The sequence below is a fragment of the Rhipicephalus microplus genome, chromosome X (genome assembly GCF_043290135.1).
Source record: "Rhipicephalus microplus isolate Deutch F79 chromosome X, USDA_Rmic, whole genome shotgun sequence".
NCBI lineage: Eukaryota > Metazoa > Arthropoda > Arachnida > Ixodida > Ixodidae > Rhipicephalus > Rhipicephalus microplus.
Genome location: NC_134710.1, coordinates 166457304 through 166476430, shown reverse-complemented (window position 1 = coordinate 166476430; position 19127 = coordinate 166457304). Strand labels below are relative to the sequence as shown.

Below are 19127 nucleotides of genomic sequence, written 5' to 3'. Positions count from 1 at the left end.
AACGCCCGGACGGCCCCGCAAGAGAGCGGCGCTCGGGCGCACTGTACACACACGCGGCGCACGCGAGAGAGCGCGACGGCGCGCCTCTCCCGCCACGCGTCACCCACGCTTGCACCAACAGCCCGCGCGCCGAATGCTCGAGTGTGTCGCCTTTCACGCTCCCACCACGGCCTCCTCCTCGTGCCTCTCTTTGGCGACTGGCGTTATCTCAGTTTCCTGCCAACGACGTTAGACACCCCTACTGGGCGTTAAGCCTTATTTGACCAAGTGCCACAACGGACCCTACTTGTCACTCTGGTGGAGGCGCTCACATTTGCGTGTGTTCCCGCTATTAAGGCCCCCGCAGCGAAGAAAAGTGCCTGCTGCTATCCTTGTCGGTCAGTGAGTGTGCACGTGGGCATTCACACAATTCTATGTTCGTCACTGCTGTGTAGGTGGCAGTAAATCGTACATACACGTACGCGACGGGAATTCAATGATACGGACCACTGGAACTATGTGGTCCAATAATTTGTTTGTTTTTTCTCGAAGTAGGTATAATAATAACCATAAGGTAAATACGCATGCACGCAGAGTCATGTTGCCTTCTCGGCTTGTGTTCTTACGTGCTTCAAAGAAACTATTTATTTTTGCTCTACTATTTCAGAAATACACTTTAAAATTTTATTTTTATTTTTATTATTATTCCAGGTAGACCAACTAAATAACGTACAAAAGTAATGATTATGAATGTCTATTCAAAAAGAATTATAACACAATGTTAGTCCTAAAGGTCAGCTTCTTTCAAAATGAACTCGTGCTCGCTGGGAGCAAGTATCAAGGCAAATAATCACACCAGCGCCATGGCGCAGATGTTACCGGTAAAAAAACAATCTGGGGAATACTTGGAAGAAATTCGCTGACAGATTAAATCATTGTTATATTAAAGCGCTAAATAACCACACACACACACACACACACACACACACACACACACACACACACACACACACACGTGCGCGCGCGCGCGCGCACGCACGGACATTTTATAGATAGATGAAGTTTGAACGCTTGAACAAATTTTGTTGTGCGGTATAAGGTAAGTCCACCAGAGGAAAGGAAAGCTCACCACTATTTTAGAAGCAAGGCAAGAACCTGGGCCTCAATTCAGAGAAACATATTACGCTCAACTCAACTTGGCCTTACAACAGTTTTTCGCCAGGGTCAGAAAAAGCTGCCGATTAGTAGTCGAGGCTACTATTGACACGCGAGCCAATCATTATAGCACAGTGTGCTGCACAGAATTTACCATTAATTCTCAATGTCAGCTGAAAAACATTGCTTCATCTTTCTACAAATAATGCTGTATACCCAAATGACCGCACCGCACCCGAATTCACGGTCATTGACTAACTTGCTTATCGTGAGCTGGATAATTACTGTGGCTGCAGCTAGAGACCGCCACGTGGCCCCACACGGTCTTGCAATCGCGCTCAAGTAAACTACACGTCTGAAGAAACAAATAAGAAAACGTGCTCAAGGACGTGACGCGTGCGTGAGGTAACTTCTTTTTTCTGTGTCATCCCTTTCTGCTTAGCTTCCAGCGCACTAATCGTGACAACAGAAGACAGGAAGCCGTTACAGCGTGCGACAAATCTCTGTAGCTTCGCACGTACCTGACTGATTCTAACCCCCGTATTCACAAACGCTACTCGACTCGACTTTCACCCTTTCACCCGACTTTCACCCGACTTTCAGCCGCGCCACTGCTCGGCTGAAAATGACGCGGCGCTACTCAAGAATCGCAGCAGATTATCCCTGATATGCAGTCACTTGCCGTTCTTAGAGATAGCGCTCCCATCGGCTTTCTCAAGTGAAGCTGAAGGGTTGAGTGAAGGGACGTTCTAGAATACGGGAGTAAAATGTGTTGCGGTGACCAATTCGTGAGGCCATGCATAAAGTGTGTTAACTAAGTGATTCGTTTACTCACTGGAAAAGCGTTCTAGAGTTGCAATAAGAGAAAATTTCACCCAATCATGATGCCAGACATATCATATAAGTACAGCTGGCGTATCAATTGGAAAAAATAAAGTGCAAAACTGTATTTTTTTTAGAGCGAAACCTGTTATGAGATCACAACTCTGGTCTTGTGCAGTGCCGTAGTTGTCCGCCGCCGTCACCACCGCTGCCACTGCCGGTGTTCGTAGTCAACCCCATCACGCGAATATAGAACAAAAAAACTAGTACAAACGACACAGTGAGGCTTGAACCCGTGTACACTGGGTGCTTGCCCAGTATTCTACTACTGAGCCACGCTATTTTTTTTACATTATTTAATACAAATGCGGCTTACCAATATACATAGCGTACAACATACATAGGGCCCATTCGACAAGTGTACAATGGACGTTACAAAGTTAATATCGTACAACCCAATGTCTAAAGGGGTATTTGAGTATCACACTTCATGAACTTAGCATAACAGTTCGGCTGAAATTGCAGTTGGTCATAGAAGTTTCTTATCCGGACAGTCATTTGCACAAAGTGGAATCGCGAAGACACCATTGGTTCTACATGCCTGTCCAACATGCGAGGTTTCCATAAACTATGCATCCTCATTGCTTGTGACTTGTTGGCAAACTTGCCTTAGGCAGGATTGATGTCGGCAAAGCAGTCGCGTTAATTCGACTTATAAAGCAGTTTAAAACATCGAAAGAACAAGCGGTCGTTGCAATATGCCAATAGCTTACTTAACTGGTTGGTCGTCCAACGCTCCAACCCATTACAAAGTCTTGTTTTTGTCCAGCTATTAACTGTGGTGCATATCCACTTCAGGCATAATTACTCATCGTCGTCAGCCACTGCATAGACTATCGGAAAAAAGTTTTTCGCAATTGTTTAGCGGGTACCGTGCTTTTCAGTGGAATATCGGAAAATAGCATCGCGAATGCCGGCCTCCTATCCTAAAATTTTCACTATTAATGCCGTAGTGGGCATCAAGCCAGCGTGCTTGCAGCGGTTACCCAATGAGTGTTTAGAAAAGGCTCTAAAAGGCCGCTCTTCTAGCTTTCTCTGTGACTGTGCTGTGCCTTCCGCGCACGCCTGGCGTATTTTTAAACTTGACCCCAGACGCAAACACGTTATATTGAAAATCTTACGCATTCGCTTTCATCACAACGGGTATGGTTGTTATACAAATGCCATACAAGGTTATCAGTGGAGTACTGCTTGTTGTTACTTGAACAATTAGCGCTGTGTAATGGTACCAATAACCTTCTTATTTGAAATATTCTACCCGGATGGTCCTTCTGAAGTCACCGTTATAATTAACCATGAACTTCTTTTGGTCCATTTGTGGGCGACCTTTAAGTAACCTTTAGCAAGCTGTAACCTAGACACTGAAACAAAAATATCCAGGCAATCAGTTGAAATTAATGGAAATAAAGTCGGCAGTGTTTAGTTCTTTGTAGAAGACTGCTTTCCACACTCTAGTTACTAATCAAACAAGTTCAAAAAAATATTGTTCCTGAGATCTTAATGCTTTTTCACAATATCTCGGAAGCTGAAACTTCTTGCCCGCCGTTATTTTCAGTAACGCAGCTATAAAGGCAGATACAGGGCAACATGCCCTTGATTGTCATCTTCAGGCTCTGAGACAGATTTTGCTGTGCTCTTTTCAACGCCAGTAGCCCGTGAGTTTTGTGGTGCGGGTGTTGCGCCGCCTCAGTCCAAGGATGGAACTACACTATCTGACTGCGCCGAAAGCTTCCGGCTTGCTGTGAATTGTGTTGGGCCAAGACCAGGCTTGCAATGCAGCTCAATTCAAAGCAGTTTCGAGCCCTGCGTCTTGCAGTGGCCGCACATTACGACTGTGGATAGCGACTTCTCCAAATAATCTTATTTGCCGAAAGCCACTTCATGCTTGCATCTCCTCTTGGTTGCTAAAAAGCCAGCAAGTTTTTCGCTCATCGCATCAGGTAATTTGGGTAATTTTGCAGTAGTGTTTGAAATTTATCACGCCTTGACACATCCTCCGACATACAGGTGAACGGCTCTGACTATGAAACAAGTAATGTGATCTTGAACATGCAGGCGCTCTCAATGATTCATGCTGTTTTGCACTATGTCGTTGAAGCAAGGAAAACACTTTCCTGGGAGAACATAAGTTGTAGGCGCTATGGGCACAGTGAATAATCATAATTTTCCGTGGCAATTGAAAAACCATTCCAGTCTGAGGCATTTTATAATGGGTGTTACACATCCTTCTTACTGCATGGTGTAAAAATGAATTCCTTGAACTCGAGGTGGTCAAACGTTCGGTTTTCGACGATAACTGAACTAAACCATGAAAGAACGTTTAATGACATTAAATGTATTTTTACTTTTTGCAGTTTAACTGCCACATTGATAATAAAACTTAGTGATAATTTCAGCTTTAGTAAGAAAGTGGTATGTTGATAAATCATCAGCTTTCTCATAATAACAAAGATGACCCGGTTTTGTTAATCTTTTCACAAGTTTAATAAAGAAATAAGCTCAATGAATGGGAAGAAGCAAAAGAATTAAAACAAATTTATCTGTCACCTTCTATAATCTTGACGTATCACCAGCAACTGTGACCGATATGGAGAAGGGTTTTAAACACTCAATGTAGAGAATCACCATAGACATTGTAGAACAAACATGAAGCCTGACGTTAGTAGTAAATCATGCAGCAACCACGATAAAATCGACTTCCGTCGACAGCCGCATTCTAAACAACCTGTTCGTGCTACGCAACAGTTTAAACGGCGGTGCCAAGAAAAAAACATCATTGAGGGGCGTGTGTGTCTCAGCATAAGCAGATGCAGGTCATTCTCTACTCGTATATCCTCTACCAGTTAGTTCTATTTGAGATGACTTCAAATGAAACCGGCCTCCTCGTCGCTTGTGCAGTAATTTTTTTATTTTTTTGTGCAGAATTCGTCGCATTCATTTTGCGGCCCATTTTCTGTTTTGAAGTTCAGTAAATGTCAAGAAGACATGTAATCTATCAGGGCTGTCTGTGGCCCTTGTGATGTAGACTCTGATGAATACAAGAGTAAGAGGGAAATGTTAATAGTGCGGACAACCGTGATATATATATATATATATATATATATATATATATATATATATATATATATATATATATATATATATATATATATATATATATATATATATATATATATATATATATATATATATATATATTGGTGGTAGGAATCCACACTGAAAGGATTCCTACCACCAATTGTTATACGGCACAAAATGTTAGTTCTGCAGTATTATTCCACTTTCTGAGCCTTTTTTTTTAGCTCGAACCACTCGCACTTTAATCAAGATGTCTCCTGAGAGACCACGATCATGTATTAGGGTATTACGAGCCCCAAATTTGATAATGGGAGCCAGAAACATTTCACGAGTGCCATGCATAAAATAATCTTAGGGGCGACGTCAGTGGTCTAAAAGAAGTTTCGTTTTTCACGCAAGCATGCCTAAATATTGTAATTTAAGAAGGTTTTCGTGCACAAATCACGATAAATTTAAGAGACAATCTGTAGGGGACTACGCTTTTATTCGGAGCGTCTGAGATTCTGTAAGGTGTATATTTATATCTATTAGTATACGGGCAACATTGAATGTGACATTCGTCACAACGCGGCTACCGTGGCCGGGAAGCTACCCCCTGCTATCGAGCTTAGCAGTGAAATGCCTTATCTGCGGAGATTTCACGGCAAGTCATTGGTATTTCACTGAATGCATGGGGCTTTGTTTGCTTTAGTCGAATGCAAAACTCGCAAGTAAGGAGTAATTCAGCGTTCAAGTTATGTTGATGGCTAAATTTGTGCCCATGTTTTCGCGTTTCAGATCAAGCAGTATACTACCAGACGGGCAGTAAATGGCGCTACCTATGCGACGTCACACATGGCGGTGATATGACCTGCACGAGCGGTGTTTGAACTTCTGACTTGCGATTTTCTTTTAACTTCAGTATCTTCTCGCCCGATAACAAGCGCTTCAATATAAATTGTACATAGTATGAAGATATGTCGACCTAAAATTTTCCCGGTATCTCCGCAAACTGCCCTGCAAGACTTTTCAGTCAGTTCTCGGACGCCGACAAGATCTGTCTTCGCACAGAAAATCAGTCAAGGCCTTATTGAACTTTTTGCGTGGAAGTTGCCTATTGAATAATCAATAGCACTCCCGCTCTCATTTTGTTCCCGCCTCTACCTTTGTCTCTAATTTCCTTCTCTTCTTTCTTTTCCTTTCTCCCTCCCCGTAGTGCAGAATAGCAAACCACATGCTAAAATTTTGGTTGATCTCCCTGCATTTCTTCTAATTTATTCCCTTCAGCATGCTCAGAAAATGCTACCGATTGGTAGTCGAGGCTCTTTAAAACACGTGAGCCAAACAGCATAGCCTTGAACCGACAACTATTTTGGTATTCCACTGAAAATAATTCACTGTACAAGTATGCGGTGAACCCAAATTGCGCGCAATAAGCCCAAAGTCTATGACCGTTGACTGATTTGAGCATCATAGGCTGCTGCGAGTTTGTGTGGCCGATGTGAGATGCCACCACGTATCCGCACGTGGGCTCGCGATTAGACTGGAAGTTGAACATGCATTCGAAAAACAAAAACAAAAACTTTCAATTTTATGACAAAATCCGGCGAAGGTACAACCATTTTCGCCTCCTTGACGTACCCTTTTCTGCACAATTTTCAGCGCACTCACTGTTACGAAAAAAAAGAGAAAGCGCTTCAAGTATGTGAAAAATCCCAGTAACTGCGCCATAGTACTTCATGGATTCTAAAAGCTTTTACGGCAATAGACTCTTGGAAAAATGAGCTCTTGTAGTGAAACCATTGGACAATTACCTGGGAAATGATTGTAGGGACCCTCTAATTGCTCGTTCATCTGTGAGGAAAAAAATCACGCAAAATTGTCTTTGAGATCTGTCTACGTAATGCATTTACGTGATCTAATCGAGGGTGGTACCGTCTCTGTGAAGTTATCTTCAGGTGGTATTGGCCTCACATCTTTCATATTTTTTCTAGTGCTTGCCATCGCCTGAAACAGCCCCATCGCACTCGCATATTATGACCCCCGAAACGCGTCTCTTGACATGAAATTTTCGCAACGTTACAATTGGTAATTCTTCATTGTATAATGTCCTCCATGTCGACTTCACAGCATGTCCTGCACAGGGCTTTTATTTCATTACCACAAAAATCAATGAAGACCTTATAGACAGTGTTATCCTTTTAAGTTTGTCTAGCATCGTGGCTACAAATCCGTCACACAGTAAGCCTGGGCGTGTAGCGCAGTGTTAAGATACACGCCTTTGGAGCGTTGGGGGCTCTGGCTCAACCCTGGCTCACCAAAAGGTTATCTTGTTCTGGTCATTTATCTCCGTAAGGCGACGAACTTTTAAAGATGATAGTCTTGCTTGGGGACCTTCGACGCAAAAATTTTGGTCTGTCTCTCTGTACATTTGTCTGTTTGTCCATCTTTAACAGTACCCTTAACGGCACCAAAGTGGCCAAACGATACTATAAACAGGCGACCCCATCTGCAGTGCCCACTAATATTACTCAAAATTCAGCATTCATACTTGTACGATTGTGAATTAAAAAGCAATCATTGCGCATATCTGAGGCAATATAACCAGACGCCAATAATATGTAAGTGTATGTTTTACTAGAAGAGGCATACATCAGTAATTTTAAAGATTGTAGCCTTTATAACGCTGCACTGGCCATGCAACGCTTGCACGAAACGGAGTTTCCAACACTTTGGTAAGACGACATGGTGGTGGCACCTACCCAGCGCCTTGCGTTCTACACCTTATCACCTCAGAAACGGGCGCACACGGTGCGCGCCCCGTTTTCCAGGATAACTGCCAGATAGCGCTCATGTCTCACGTGTGACGTGACTTGATGCGCTAGTTCGCCTCCGCTGCACGCTCGAGGCACTCCAACGCTGCGTTTCCAGAATGCCATTTACCGATTTGTTTTCGTAGAACATAAAATAAACGTTTTGTTCACTCTCTCCAGACGCAAGACTATCGTCTTTCGACGATATTTGCGGTGTAACATGCAGATACGGGGCCAATATTTTACTTGCAGGGAGACAGTTTTTTTTTTCGAGTTGTCATAGAAATACTTACGCATTTAAAATGCAAATGTTCAGTGGCCTACGAAACCGTAAGGACCTGGGCACCTTACGCCTGAGCACGTGCTTGAAGAAGCAAGAAAAAAGATCACGCTGCCGAAACCATGGCACTCGTACGAAGTTAGGGTATACTGCCACAGAGCCTCCGAGTTCTACAGAGGCTCATCTGAGCCAGTACGTGTGTCTGGGCACTGTTTCTACTGCCAGGATGCCGCTAGAACTACCTACTGAAGTTGTCCGAAATGCCACAGGAGCTATCTGAATCACGGTGCTCCTCTCATATTGCACCGCGTGTGTCCTGTCAGTGAAGTTTATCCGCCAGGGCAATACGAGGAACCCCAGTACATATCACCATTCCCTGGATTCCCTAAAAATGAACGTGAAAATACACCACTCACTTATAGACCCACTGAAAGTGTTTTCTGTTCAAGGTGCCATTCGAAAGCTCATAAGAGCCATTTTTCATCTGCTCTGCAGTTTAGTATAGTCGTTGTGAGTCGCTTTTATCGTTACTTCTCTGAATGTCTATTGACAGCTTTGAACAATTTGCACAAAATGTGCTTGGAGAGATTGCCACGTCTTGACTTTACACACAAGAAAAAGTTTCGCGGACGTATTTGTAGAATGTTTAACACGCAAAGCATAATGTACCTCTTAGCGATAATGGCAATTGCCTCAAAGTTTTTTGTGCATATTTAAGTGCTAAAGATTGGATGTCGTTTTATTGAATTTTTGAGTGAATACATTACTGTATTATTATTCATCTCACCAAGTGACGAATTCCTGCAGTAATCGTCATGTGGGTTCGTGGAAACCAAATACGAAGAGTGAGATGAAAAAAAAAAACGAAGAATCGTTACCAACCCACATTCCAGACCGGCACAAAATAACTGCGCGTTTGGTTATTGCTCGTGCACGAATATTCGTGATGAATGTTACCATGTTACTTATAAAACTCCTCATGTCAGGTAGGTGTTGCCTCTGGGAAGTCCTGAATTGGCAGCCCACGGCAGTATTTGATTCAACTTAGATAAATAACAAGAGCATAAAAATGTATGCGTATTGTCATAAAGGCAATTTGATGCAAGACCGCTAATCACTGATTTTCTCTGATAAATTCTCTGCGTGTTACGTGCCTAAAATCATGATTAGAACTACCATAACCGCCAATACATAGGTTTCAAAAACAAGGCGCGAGTTCCGTGTCACTAAGCATCGTTAGTAATGACATGCAGAGACAACTACTTCAAGTTTATTGATCAATTCAGAAATAAAACTGCTACCGCTGTGAAACGATTTCATGTAACATCTTCCCCATCAGTTAGTTTGAGTTGACATTCGCTTAATTCAATGCATGTTTCTGGGCTCTTAGGGAATAGTGATACGACAAATAAATATACGCCGAAACAGGGAGTTTTCCAAAACCAGTCAAGTCTTTGAACACTTTGCTTAAAGCAGTCAAGAGTAGAATTATCTTTGTAAAATCAGGTTTCTTCGTAACAACATGCGCTTGAAACCAAAGAAAGAAAAATAGGTATAAAAATAATAATGAATGAATGGGCAAAAAACAAAAACCCCGTCATTCTGAAGCTGGAGTTCTACTGCTACCACCATTAGTGATGCATAAAGGTTGCGCTTTGAGCTTTCTTGCGTCGTAAAGCCATAAAATTCATTTATGTTATAACATCAAGAATCTTAAAAAAGATGTTGGTTTGTATTTTCTATTTAAAGTTGAACTTTAAAAGTAACAAGGTAGAAATGAGCAAAGACACTCTGTCTTTGTTTTTCCATCTTGCAAAGAAACAAATGACACCAATACATTACAGCTGTCATTCAAAATGATTTTCGTTCATCCAATTGAAGTTAACAGGGACGTAATGAATTTAACAATTCTATGTTTATTTAGAATGTATGTTAAATTAGATAAGGACAGACTAAACAAGGCGTTCCTTTATCCAGTCAGAGATTCCCAAAATACACAGAAATGCCAGAAAATCAAGGCATAACATGGCACACAAATCATGCAATTTCATGTTTTTTTAAACTGTCTACTATATTCACGATCATATTATGCCTCCAAGAGTGCTTTGTTGCTCACGATTAGCTTCTACGCACAGAATAATTGGATTCCAATTCATAAATACATGGCTGTGACACAGCATATGCAATAAAAATAATATTAAAGAAAAAAAGGTTTCTTCCAGTTTTGGTTTTCTCATGACGAAACGGTTTAATAGGTTACATCGTAAGTAACATCAAAAGTATGCAGTGATTTTGCAAATCATCTTAAGCTTCAAAGGCCCTCTACTATATCATACAAACGTGTTACCCTATCACGTTGAAGGTACAGGAGCACAAGCCCGTTCCTTGATTTTCGAAGATTAATTAAAGCACCGAGATGTACAAGCTGTGCCAATACTCACCTTGAAACTTCAACCTCAATGAAGATTCGCGTGCCTCCCTTGAAGCCAATGACCCCACAACAAAATCTTGTTAAAGATATCCGTTATATATTATGCTTCGTTGTTGATATCCGCATCTCGTCTTTGGGGATCACCACTTGCGCATTTGGCGTATTGAGGAACTGCACGTTCACCAAGTGTTGTAGTGGCAACGGACACTGAGACATGGCAATTACACGTTCACGTCAGGAATTATGTGGAGTATATTTCTTCTGTAAGCCTAAACATTATTTAAGTCCACCGGCGTATCCAGGAGGAGGCTTAAACCTCCCGAGATGTTTCAATTTTGAATGTATGTGTATGAATGTATAAGAATGCAGCTGTATAGGAATGCAAATATCAGTTGTAAGCTTACTTTCAGTTTATCGCAGCGTCACTCAGTCCTTATTAATGCTGAACCATTAGCCACTGCTAGAGCAATAAAGAACAGATAATAGGCATAGAATGTTCTAAAAACTGTCACCATCTCAGTGACGCCTGTGATGGACATTTCCCACAACAAGCCTCTAGTTATCAGCAAAATCGGTGTCATGATCAGCGGGTCACCTCAGGTAACCGGTATATTGCGCCGTAATATTTTACGCATTCAAGCGCAGGTCTTCAACTTTGCCTTGTGCAGTTTCATCGACTATCGCAGACGCACTTTCACAATCAATTTTCCGTTGTGAGTGCCAAATCACAAGCTTCTTCATTGTTCAGCAATTTATGCAAATGAAGCTTCTGAAATACAAAAGGGAGGCATGCGTGTGAAGTGGTCCTCATTTTGCTTCGACATGTTTTCGGACATAGGCCGTGTTTGAGAACTCATGGGGACGCATGGATTGTGAAAATGGAGTGTCCTCGAATTCTGCGATTGAAATGGCACGAATAGCAATTATATACTGGTGCTATATAAAAAAATGGCATGAAGTTTTTTCTCCCTTATTTTGAAATCACCATTGCGCAACCTAATCAGTCTGTGCCAAGTAACTTCAAATTCCTTCAGCTCAAATGTAAAAAGGAAATATGGTATGCCATGACAAAAAAGTCAGGGCACGACATTTGCGCACCAAAACGCTGACCTTTTGAATCAGTATACGAGTTTCCATTTTATAGGCAGTAAAGTTTCATGAATCCGGCATGAATCATTTCTGAGCTCTACATACTACTTCCATAACGCAGCAGCCTTCTCTCTTGTTGTTCTTCCTTCTTCTTCTTCTAAGAAGGAAAACTTGTGGATGGTATTGATCACATTCGTAACCGGCAAAGTCTGATGGCTGGCCAGGTACAAAAGCTACCCCATTTGCAGGGCTGTCCAATTTGTTAAATCAAAGCTGGGACTGTTCTTAAAAGATCACCACATATGACATATATGCTCTTTATTAGGTAGTGCAATCACACTTCTTCGTGTCCATCAATGAATGCTGTATGAAAGTGCCAATTAAAAATATCAAGTTGTTCAATACAGCGGGGCGTGTAAGTGTTAACACCTATTTAAAACGAACACTATGAAACGCACGGGAAGTAACATTTTCGCCAATAATTCAAGCACTCACTAAATCCGTGTCATGTTTAAGGAGATTCTTACGCCTATGGTCAAAGAGACTGCGCCATTCTGTTCAAAGCATTTCAATATCTAGAATAGAGTAATAAGTGGAGTGGATCTTTTCGCCAGTAATTCAACTAGATTTCATTGAGTCATAACCTTAGTATCCTAAGATCGATGTAATTAGTGCTGATAAATGACCTACTGTCTAGCATACCACTTTTGTATAATTCGCAGACTCACATCAAATAATTCTTTAAGCTATACACTTTTAAAGAGAAAGTTTTTGTTTTCATAGATAGAGAACTTCTTGTGGTCTCTTACTTCACAACAAATACAAAGTAGATTCTGCATTGTGGTTTGTGCAATGTACCAAGGGTTGCTCATATACTATGGCAGAACAGCGCACACAAGGGGACGAAGAACGCTGACCATTGACTAATGTATGTTGTATGTGTCCTGAATATTTTGCATTCGATTGTCTAAGCTCTCCTGCTACAATGTTCATGAACCAACTAGCTAACCTAAGAACCCTTGTGCATTACTCATACAGCATGTATTCTCGGTCATACTTGTAAATTTCATTTCTATATAATAGAGAAGAGTTGTATTTCGTTTTATTCTTCGCGTTTCATCTGTACAATCTGCTATAATATTATGTATGTGAGAACACTTTGCCACAAAGAAGTTGTATATTATGTGGCTTTTTTTGCAATTAGGTGTATTTTCACCTCGTGGTAATGCACTAACAAGCAGGAGTTACCATTACGGCTGTGTACTCTGAAGTTGTCTTCTGTAGCTTTATTTATAAGCAACATTTTGTAACAAAGTAAAGCATATTTGTTATTCTGAAAGTGTAAGGAATCGCTTACAATCTCATTTTACTAGTATACCCGGGAATTTTTTTTTGCATCAGGTTATGACATTTGAACAATAAAGTAGGCACCTCTTTTTGAGGATCCCGAGAAACTATACCGGGCTTTAATGCAGATTTGAAACTGCGTTACTTGCAATGGTTAACCGATTTCTGAAAGTAACGGTTTTGTGATAGGTAGCTGAAATTGGACATCATACAGATAATTTAGAAATGCACTAAGACCTGCCATGGTTACTTTGTGTCTAAGGCGTTTGTACGGCTAAGCTGGAAGACGTGCGTCCAATTGTTGTTCATGGTGGCAGCATTTTGATGGGGCTGAAGTGCAAAACGTCCGTATACCAAGATTTATGGACACGTTACACAACCTCAGGTGGTCGAAATTTATGCAGAATACCCCAGTGCGGCACGCCAATTATTCATATCAAGGCTTCTTCAGTTTAAACATTTTAATGTATGTTTACTTATCCAATACTTCCACATGAGGCTGTCATGCGTTGCAAGGCAACAACAGTAATGCAACTGACAAACTCAAAGAATAGGGGATGATGTTAACGTGTAGTGCTCGCTGCTTACAAGTGAGCGTGTGTAATACCAAATGAATGCTGCATAAAGTGTCAAGTTTCGTAAAAAAAAACTATTTGGAACAGTTATGAGTGCCGTTGGCTAAGCTCATAGCTACTCCTGAGCTGCTGCACAAAATTAAGTACGCGTAGATACAACCAGTGAGGATAGCAGATCCATTTCAGTGGTTTTTTGACGCGATGGAAGTGCTGCGGTTCGCATTCCCCTCTGTGACGATGACGTAAGCTAAGACACTTATTTCCAAGACGTAGTGTTTGTGACAGCCAACGGACGCATTCGGAGGGCCTATGCGATTGTATAAAGTTAATTGATATAGTGTTATTGCAACAAGGCTTATCAGCAGTCTAAGGCTACCTTGTGGAAGACTCTGTTGAAAGCTAACAGTGAGAATTTATATGGGAGAGCATAACACAAGTTATTTTTGACCACCGTTCATAAAAAAAAAACATAGGAGCATATTTTGATGTTTCTAAAATACTTTGTAATGGTATAAAATGATACATAATATTCTGTTAGCTACACATTTTAATTCAGAGCCTTGTTATTAGTTACTGACAACCGATAATATAAAGTAATATCTTAATTCCTTATATTATCGGGTGTGAGCATTTTATCTACGCATAAACAAACAAATCTTTGATGCTCGGTTTTTATTTTTTATGTGTGTAACCTATTTATTTTTCCCCCACAATAGTATTAACACCTATACTACAATAAACGCTTGATTTTCATTAATTATAGGTGTTCCGCCTATTACTCCTGCAGTGCTGATATTTCTAACACATTTCGTATACGATGAAAGACGTTCAGAGTCCATCAGCTTATGAAGCTCGTTTTGTGACTTTATTGAAGATTATACTACGTGGGCCTTTTTTCCCCACTTGTTTACTTGAACGTACGGTAGAAGCTAACAAACGCAGCTGAGGACGCTGACAGTGTTTCAAGAAGAAAAGGCAATGCCAGCGTCTCTGAAAACTTGGACGTGCCTTTCATTCCGAAGAGAAAGCGGTTCTTGTTTCTAAAATAGAAGCGAGCGAAACGTTAGAGGTGGCAAGGAGGAGGCGAATGTCGGTACTTACCTTCGATTCCAGCAGCGCCGAGGTTTGTCCAAAGAAGGAGCGGAATACAAAGGAGCCAGCCGACCGAAGACGCTTTCATGGTCTCAAACGAACGTTCCGAGAAGCAGGAGCCCAACCCGGTGACAAGGAGAGTCCGCACTCTGTTCGCACTCGAAAAAGTTTCAGAGGCACGCACACGAAAGTTTGCACGGTTGTCGCGAGTGTCAAAGTGGCGAGGATAATTTTTCTCGGCAAGAGAGTTCCCAGTATTCGTCCCAGACAGGAGGTCTGTTCATGTAGCACAGGATAGAGACGAAAGGAGAGACTGTCACACAGCGGACACGACGAGACAACGTCGCCTTCCGGAAACAGAGCGAAGTCGCTTAATGACGAGCGCGTGGCACGTGAGCGTTGGTAGTTAGCACATCGCCGGCGCGTCAGCGCCGGTCCGGTACGCAATGTTTCGGCGCCAACAACATGCAGTCGCAGGAGTTTGAGAGCGTGAGAAGTTGAGCCGCTAAGAACAGTGAGGCGTGCATTTTTTGGGCAAAATAAAGACACGATGCCGGGCACGAGCTGGGACCGCAGAGTTCCATCGCCGAGAAGACGAGCGCGCTGCGCGGCTCCGCGCGCCTGCTTCTGGCTCTGCCGCCAAGCACCGATGTGCTCCGAAAACAGCCGTATACCCACGTGAGACCTTCTCGGAGATCGACCCTCTTCGCGCTTGCGCAAGTGCGAGCTGCGCACGCGCAGTTTGGATCGGCGGAACATCACTGGGGAAAGAGGGCCCATCGCCGAGCTTAGATGGAGAGAAGAAAGGAGCGAGGGAAAAATGGGCAGATCGGGAGGGGAAACGAAAGGGCGGGTAAACGGGACACGCGGCTTGCCTGCAGATATATATGTTAAGAGATGCAAATAAAAATGTGCGCTAGGAATAGCGACACAAACTTTTTAAATGACTGATTTTCTTTTTCTCTTTTTCGATGTTTCCGGCGTGGTCGCGTCTCCCTCGCATCCTTCGACGTTTGTCTTAAGAGAAGGGAGCGTCGCCAAAAATGAAACTTCGGAGCATTTTCTTTATTTCTTCAAGCGGACGCTTCGAGGTATAGGCTCGGATGGTTCACTAGAGAGGAAGAGGATGAAAACAGGGAATACCAACGGTGATCTATTATGCATATCGAGAATCGATATAGATTTTTCCTTCTATTTATGGGTTTCCCAGAAGGAAAATGGAAATTCAAGCGCGTCTCGCCCACTGCCCTAATCGAGATTTGAAAATGTCACCAATAATGGCAATGCATTTTCAATCGCATTACTTCGATGGTAGTACGGAATGCCTTACTCTTCGTAAGTAGCGCCTGGACGATGTACCCCGCGCAAGCTGTACTTTATTTTGTACGCCAACTGCCCACACCTTGCTTATCGACGAACATAAATATCCCCTTCACCGTCACGGGAGGCTTTTAAAAACAAACTATCGAAATTGTCGTGCCCTTCATTGCTTTTAAATTACAAATGATTTCACGGTGCTCCTAACTTAGAAGAGCAACGGTGCATGAATTATGAGATCGAACTAACGGCACGGCACTACCGTCGCCTATCTATGTTTAAACCAAAGCCTGGAGATTTTTCGTATGGTTTTGTTGAGAGAGTTCCACATTGAAGAAAGACGGACTACACAAGCTGCTTTCATTTCCCCATCCCTGTTTTTTAGCATGTTTTCACCTAATATTTAAAGCAGTTTCAGAAGCTAAGTTGGTTTGAATGGCTATGCTACATAAAACAGTCTTTCTATCTCATTCATATTACTGATTCGTGGTTGCCCTGCATGTCAAAATGTTTCCTTCGACAAGTTCGTTGAAAAATAAGACGACAATAATGACAAAATAATGTAGTCCAACCCGACTAAATTGAACTCCTGTGAATCAAATTATCTTTTGTATGTAACCATTTCCAACAGGGCAATGTTTTATCGTCTGTGCTTCAGAAAACCTACGGCTACATCGAACGGAATTGGTCGGAACACTTGCCATATGGGCTGTGCGAAACACCTTAGAAAGTTTGCTTTCCCTGACAAATATATATGGCATGTCCACATGGAAAGCGACTTTCCTGTATGCATTTAGGAGAGTGAGCAGCCTGATTAGGATGGTTAATGAAACTACCACTTTTCATCACGTGTTCACACCCCTTCCACCCCACACCCCCGCCTGAATTTCTTCTTGTTGCGCCGACTGCCCGTTCTGCGCGTTCGCTTCGATCTGCGCTTCGTTTTGTGAACTCCGTGGATACCGTAAAACAGAAGAACCTGCTGTTCTCGGCAAAGTTTGAAATAGTTTACACAGTCGAACATGGCAAAAAAAACGTGCGCACAGTAATTCAGGAAACGCGTTCATTATGGAATTGAAAAGCAATGTGGACGGTCAAGGCAGACGACGAGACGCTTCCGGCTCCCGACGGCTACACGCAGCTGCATATGAAGATTGAGGTGATATTTCATTAGACACCAAATTTTCCCACGTAAGTCCCGCCGCTGCATGTAACCCCGCATCCCCAACTACAAAAAAAGGGGGGAAGCAAAAACACGTATTGTGATGACGGCCTCCTCTTTACATTGACCTGAGAAGTGCAGTGAAGCAAAATTGTTCCTTGAAACTAGACCCAATAATACAAGTCCATATGTTCTTTATCGCGGTATCTGATATGTTGAACTAATTCTGGTTTTCTGCGAGTTCGATATATATAGATTTGGCTCTATTAATACACAAGCACCAAGAGACGAAAGCTGTGCATTACGTTTCAAGCACGCGCCCTTTCGCGCTATAATTTTTTTTACTTAAGTACAAACAGTATATCTGATTAGGTTCAAAAGTGAGAGAAATATTTTAATCAAGAGATGGAGATCTTTGTCTTGCTTTTCGCCTGAGATGCTATTAGAGGTGCTGGGGAATAATTTTAATATATACAGTGATAAACACATAACGTATACAGCCACACACGTGGACTACACTATTCACTTTTCACTCTGGTTTGTGGGCCGCGATAATGTCAGCAGCGCTTTTATGGTGTGTAATTTACTGAAGCTCATTTCGCATGGGCCCACAATACGTGTCCACCTCGAATTCAATTCCCGTTGGAGACGCGAGCATCTCTGAAGGCTCCTGGCGTCAAGCACCAATATTTCTTGGCATAGCAGCCAAATACCGAAATGTAGTGTGCAAGTTAGCCCTCTTATATATAAATGTACACTGAAAACTTAACTACTTCTACTGATACACGTTTCACTTTTGTGTCATGCCGATTCCAATGAGAGAAGGATCCACCACGTTTTGGCATTTTCTCTTTGGTGTGTATGGCGTGCATTTTCCCAGGATAATAAAGGCATTATTTCATCTTATGCCGTTTAAGCTTGCTGCCGTCAACAAGTTCAGTGTCTTCTATCGTGGCGAATCACTTCCTCATATTTCACCGGAAAGTTACAAAACTCTACGAAAGTATCACTACAATTTATTCCAAAGCTCTCATTCTCAATTTGGATACGAGATGGCTTGCGTTGCGCCAATTTCAAACTAAATCTTGCTAAAAATTGAAATGTGGTAAAAAAACGCCTCACCATAATATTCATGATTTATTCTAGGCAATGAAAAGGTCTGCAAAGAGGGATGGCGTCTCAAAGCCACTTCTTGCTAATGAAGTTCTAACTTGAAATCACGAGATGGACGCAGTGTGTCTTCTGGCATTAATACATTTCGTTTCTTCGCCACTAAACTTCTATTTGCTAATGAAGAGCCGTCTTTCTCGTCTTCATTAGACATTGTCATTTACACTGCCGAATATCATCTAAAAGAGAAAAAAAAAGCGTCCTCAAACTGAAGTGACTTCCGATTGTCTTAAACCAGTTTCTCCGATTAGCCGTGTTCCTCTACATCGTCAATTATTTGAACACATTCACCTCACCTTTAGCATGGAGCCATGAACTGTTATATTCAGGAAGGTAATGAAAGATCGACGTAACTAGCGCGAATTAAAGTGTAATAAACAAACAAGCAAACAAGATGGATCGGCAAGGTCATAAGGAACTCTATAGGTACGTCAAGCGCAAACTTTGTCAGATTTCACGTGTTACCAAGAAGCCAGTGTTGCAAACTTCCAGAACGAATCAAGTTTCACAACCAATAAAAAAGTTGGTATGCGCGAAAACATAGATTCGTAGAAGTAACGAGGTGGATATCATTAGAAAGCTTATACTACGCGTGCGAAATGAACCTTTCTTTAGTTATATGACCCCAGCAGATCAGTTTGAATGTTACAAAGAAGAGGAAGTGTTTCCTGAGTGGAACGCTTGTTTTAGTTTCTGTTATCCCCCCCCCCCCCTTTTCATTGGTGCTTGTAGAAGAAGCCATTCTGCTGCCTGCGTAAATGGACGTGGAATCACCAGG

General features: G+C 42.0%; 1 protein-coding gene across 1 annotated transcript in view; it reads right to left on the bottom strand.

The window, feature by feature from the left end:
* Positions 1-15348, bottom strand: part of LOC119176937 (cell adhesion molecule Dscam1) — a 640641-nt gene extending 625293 nt beyond the window's left edge. The window contains exon 1 of the mRNA XM_075878151.1: positions 14710-15348. Within this exon, the coding sequence (XP_075734266.1) occupies positions 14710-14788 (79 nt within the window). The 5' untranslated portion in view covers positions 14789-15348. The remainder of the gene's footprint in view (positions 1-14709) is intronic.
* Between the last annotated feature and the right edge of the window lie 3779 nt (positions 15349-19127).